The 5,052-nt window shown below is 54.8% G+C and overlaps 1 protein-coding gene across 1 annotated transcript in view; it reads right to left on the reverse strand.

Annotated features, from left to right (window-relative positions):
• Positions 1 to 4,011: 4,011 nt before the first annotated feature.
• Positions 4,012 to 5,052, reverse strand: part of LOC104496009 (patatin-like phospholipase domain-containing protein 1) — an 8,367-nt gene continuing 7,326 nt past the window's right edge. Inside the window, exons 8-9 of the mRNA XM_010139068.1 lie at positions 4,664 to 4,739; positions 4,012 to 4,107 (exon numbers count right to left, since the gene is read on the reverse strand). Of these exons, the coding sequence (XP_010137370.1) occupies positions 4,012 to 4,107; positions 4,664 to 4,739 (172 nt within the window). The remainder of the gene's footprint in view (positions 4,108 to 4,663; positions 4,740 to 5,052) is intronic.

Consider the following 5,052-nt stretch of genomic DNA (forward strand, 5'->3'; position numbering starts at 1 on the left):
GTGACCAGGGCAGAGAGATCCCTGGCGTTGCCAGGATTACTTGAGTCTCATCCTCTCCACGGCGTCTCCTTAAGCTGCCTGTTTACCCCTTCCTCTCTGAGGGTGTTGGGTCCCCTCTTCTCTGCATGGTAGAACTTGCCAGGCAGTGCAGGTCCCCAGGACCTAGGCAGGAGAAGCGTAGGCTCAGGTGCCCTGTAGGCCATTACCAATGGACAAAGCAGCAATGTCTGGTGATCCCTGACCCAGAAACCAACTCAGAGTCCAGGTGCTGTGGTCATCCGTCCCCCTGTTTTCAGGCCACCCCTGGTCATGCCACACATTGCTGGAGACCTGGCAGTCAAGCAACAAGCAGTGGGAGCTGGATTTTCTTCCCATCAGGTGCATTTGGTATAAATTACCTCGATGATGACTTTATGCTTCGATTGGCCAATAAATCACGTCAGAAAGGTGAAGGGACCTTGCCCCAGAAGCCAGAAACAGAAGTACTTCACCCCAGAGCCACCAACTCTGGAGAAGTCACCCAGGAGAATCCAGGGACCATCCCAGCAGGAGCAGAAGTGGAAGAAGCCCCACACCACCTTCTCTACCATCGGAAAGGTAGAGGAGCAGCACTTCCTTTACCCCAGCAGTTTTTATGAGCTAAGTGACACCTGCCCAGGGCTCTCGCTGCCAAAGGAGGCTGGCTGGGGTTTTGCAGGCTCCAGCAAGACTGGGAGAGTGCCCTCTTGGGTCAGTGGGAGTTAGTGAAGCCTCATGCTGAACTTGTTTTGGGTCAGGATTGAGGACTCGGGCTGGGGCTCTTTGGAGAAGTAGCTCTTTTTATGAAGAAAACCATTTACTCACCATGTGAGGTGATAACAGGTTCTGCCCAGGGGTCATTTCATCAGGGTGAGGGAAGGAGCAGCGCCTCCATGGGCAGAGCTGAGTTCACTGGGCCAGTAAATCAAAACCTCTGCTGAGTTACTCTGTGTAAATACTTAAGTGCGAGAAAAGCTAATCAGAGCTGCAGGTAAACCTCCACCTGTATCCTTTTTAAGCAACAGAAGGCAGGTTTAAATCCAAGACTTGTTTTTTTTCTGCAATCCTACACAAAATAATGTCCTCTCCCTTTCCAGTGTGGACACAGAACACCAGGGAACCCTCAGCACCTCAAAGTCCAGTTTCTCGTGCTAGTGAAATACAAAGAAGTATGTGGTGGAGTCCAGCACCTCTTCTCATTTTATTATGTATTTTCTTCTTCTTTCTGTGTCTTTCAGCAATTCAGAATTGGTCAGCTTAGGAAGAATTACACGGCTTTTCCAACGTGGTGGTGGTTTAAAATGTTGCTGCATAAATTAAATAAAGTGGAAAAAGGAAAAAAACCCAGATATTGTCCTGCTCTACCTAGGAGGGCCACACTGCATGAGGGGTATGAAGGGGACAGAACAGGAGTAGAACTACATGCCAGATCTCAAAATAAACACTTGAAGAACATGAAGTGAAAGTGAAGACATTGAAAACAGGACAGCTCCAGCTGTGGGAAGGGACCCACTGCAGGACAGCCTTAGGCTGGGCAGTTTTTTCACACTGGGTCTAAAGGCTTCATCAGAACCAACTACATGGAGCTTTTCAAAGCAACTTTGTAGGAACCAGGTTTCTTTGGAGGTTGGGTGGGCCCTGGGCTATCAGGAGTCTCAGTCTCTGGTTTGCTGCAACAGTTTTCACCAACCTAAGGTCACCTGTGGAAGGAATGGAGACTTGTTTGTTAGGCTAAAGAGGAACCAAGAGAGGTAAATCAGGACTCTCAGTCTCCAGAGAAGCATATCAGATTTTTCAGTGCTGGGCAGGAAAAGCCCTGATGATGCTCTAGGCCAGGAAAATGCTGTTTGACGGTTTATCTGCTCAATACTGCGATATCATTGATGTTACCGTTCGCACAAGGGTATAAACCTGCCAACAGCTCACACTTGTTTGCCTGAGTAAGTCAGAGTACCTCTGGAGGATGACTGCTGCCGCAGAGCTGGCACCGCAGCAGGGCTCGGGCAGTGCGGGTTAACCCCAGGGCTGTGCCTTTTTGTCCATGACCCCACCAGCACAGCTGCCCCACGCGTTGCCTCCTCCTCAGCATCTAGGCTCAAAGCAGAGCCTGGCAGGTGGTGCACCTGGACAGCCAGAGGCATGAGCAGGGCTGGAGGCGTGTTTGTCTTCATTGGGCTCAGTTGTGTGGGTGAGGACCCAGGACTCCCTGTCCCGAGGTCCGCAGTGGGATGAGCTGTGGAGAGCTCCTCCTGCCTTGGATAGTCTCCAGACTCTCATCCCATCCGCCTCAGGCATCCCGTCCCTGCAGAGTTCGGTGCAGACCAGGGCGAGCAGGAGACAGTGGCGTGAGGGCAAGGGATTAAGGTATCAAAACTGCTTGTGCTGTTTCCCTCTCGAGAACAGGAGGAAGGGACTCAGCCCTGGTTGGGTGTTTGAATCTGGTTTGTCTCGCAAGAACTGCCAGACATGTATCAGACTGACCAAGCTGGTTTTACTCCCTTTAAGGCCATGCCAGTCACAGAGGAGCATTTTTGACCCTGCTGCTGCCTTTGGCCCTAGTCCGTGATTTAAAGAGAGAAAGCACAGCTTGCAGCCCAAACTTTGCCTCTCTCTGTTGCCTCCTTTTGCTGTTAGCTGCAAGCTCGAGCGTGGGAGAGAGCACCACGTGGGCGTGCTTGAACAGATGGGGAATTCATAAAGCAAAAGAGTGATGGGAGCGGGGAACCATTCAATCCTTCTCCCTGACCCAGCTCTGCAGGTTTGGGGCAGGACTCTGGGCTGTGACCCTTTGGGTTTGGGGGTTCCTTGTTGGCTGTTTTTTGTTAAAGTTCTCAAAGTGTCACTAAGTTTTTGTGACCGAGCACCGTGCGGGGGGTGGGAGGCTCTGGGAAGCTCAAACCAGGCTCCTGTTGGTGGTTGAGATTCGCAGACAAATTCAGGGGATGTGGATGGCCTGTTGCTGCATGAGGATTTTCCTGGGGGGATTTTAATTCCCATTTGAATGGGGATCATGGAAGTGCCTGAGGCTGGCTGAAATGGTTACAGCCTGCCTGGAGGAGCTGGTGCTTGCAGGGGAGAGCAGAGGAGCCTGGCGGAAGAAGGGAAGGCAGAGGTGCGGGGTGAGGAAAGGCAGCCGCGGGGCTGACCTGGGCTGGCCTGGGGAGCGGTGCGTGGCCCTGTGCCCTCTACTTCCATCCGTGACAGGAACACAGGCACAGCTGCGGCTGAGGAATGCGGCCCCGTCCAGGGTGGAAGGAAGGCAGGAGTGTGGATCCAACACAAAGAAGCATCCGGGTTTCCTTCAGCAAGCTTGGGGCAGAGAGAACATCCCCAGGCAGCTGATCATCTCAAGCAGAGCCAGCAGAACATCTCACACTACCCTCTCATTGAGCGTTCAGAGGTAACTTCAAACCCGTTTACATCCGTGCAGCCTCCGGCTGTTCCCCACACCCCTGCCCACAGTCTCCAGGGTGCTTTGACTGAAACTTCCCCCTGTGCCATTTCCCTTTGTGTGATTAAATGATCCCTATAACCAGCTCGTGCTGTCACGATCCGTTTGTTGCCCACTGGGACCCAACAAACGGGGGAGACTGGGTTGGGGGAGAGCGAATCCATCAGCCGCTGGCCTGCGGGGTGTGTTTTGGTTGATGGAGTACTGCCGAGAGTTGTTTGAGTGGGAGGAAAGCACCTGAAGCACGACATTTCCTGGTAAATGCCTGTAATGTGCATTAAAGCAGGGGAGGGAGCTGCTGGCGAGCAGCCAGCGGGGCAGCCGGGCTCCGCAGACACGCACGTGAAGGCGCCCGGGCTCGCCCCACACCGACTGCAGTTCGGCAGTGGATGCGTCACGGCGGTGCTTTTCCTCGGCCGTCATGTTCAAAGCAGTCAGGCCTGGGCAGGGAGACTGCGGCAGCAGCACCGGCAACAAACCCAGCCCTTTTCCCCAAGTGAAAGCAAACCACCCCCAACAGATGCCGTAAAAAGCCGTCAGCCTCAGTGAGCCACAAGCGCCAGGGTCGCCCACCACTCGCCGGGGCAGCAGAACTGCGAGGCCTTGGAGACCTGCAGGGCCCCGTCCAGGATGGTTACCTGCAGAAACAAGCCGGGAATGAGTTGAGTCGGGGTCGAGGAGCCACAGGAACAGGCAGCCCCAGGGACGTTCGATGCTGAGGAACCATGTGGCTGCCTGCGGTGTGAAACCACGCGGTGCCAGCCACGGCCCCGTCTGCGCGAGAAGGGGCTCGCGAGCAGGGTTTAGGGAGGTGTGACTTAAAAGCAGTCTGTGTGATGGGTTAAAAGCCTGGAATCCTTGAGAGCTCAGTGCCAAAGCAGCTCTGAGGGTGCTGGATAACCTGCCTGGTGTCCTGCCAGGAGGAGCCTGGCAGGTAAACACTCTGGAAGGAGAATACGTTGCCGTGGGGGAGCAGCACTGAGCTAGTTCATCCTTCCTTCCAGATGTTACTAAGTAAGTGATATCACAGGGACAAAAATCAGCTACTCTTGAGGTGGGGTACCCCAGATTTGGAATTTTTAGCCATGCTCAGCATCAGTGACCCATGTGTGAGGTCCCCCGGAGTTTCCCTGCCCGCCCCTCACCCCAAGCATCTCACCTCCTGGCCACGGCTGCCTTACACCAACCAGGCACCACGGTTTGGAGGAGCTGCTGGAGCTGCTTGGCCATGAAGCTGATACCTTCCAGCAGCCCCCACAGCTTCCTCAGCCTGCGAACCCGAACGAAGAGGCAGGTATTAACGACCGCTAAATGCAGTGGAAGGGGGGGTTGGTGGTCGGTGCACACTGGAACACCCTTTTCATCACCCAGCAGTCCCGAGGTGCTCCTGCTGGCCATACCCCCCTCCCTGAGAACTCCTCTTCAGGGAACGCCCAGGGCCCCTGCAGAGGAGGGGGACAATGCACCTCTTGATGCAGTAGATGTGCCTCAGCTCCCCCAGTCCTAGACCGGGAGAGACTCGCTGCCAGCCTGCACCACCCCGGGGGTTGGGGCTGCCCCTCGTGTCTCCCCTGGAGCTGCCG

This window comes from Buceros rhinoceros, unplaced genomic scaffold (assembly GCF_000710305.1).
Source record: "Buceros rhinoceros silvestris isolate BGI_N320 unplaced genomic scaffold, ASM71030v1 scaffold31250, whole genome shotgun sequence".
NCBI lineage: Eukaryota > Metazoa > Chordata > Aves > Bucerotiformes > Bucerotidae > Buceros > Buceros rhinoceros.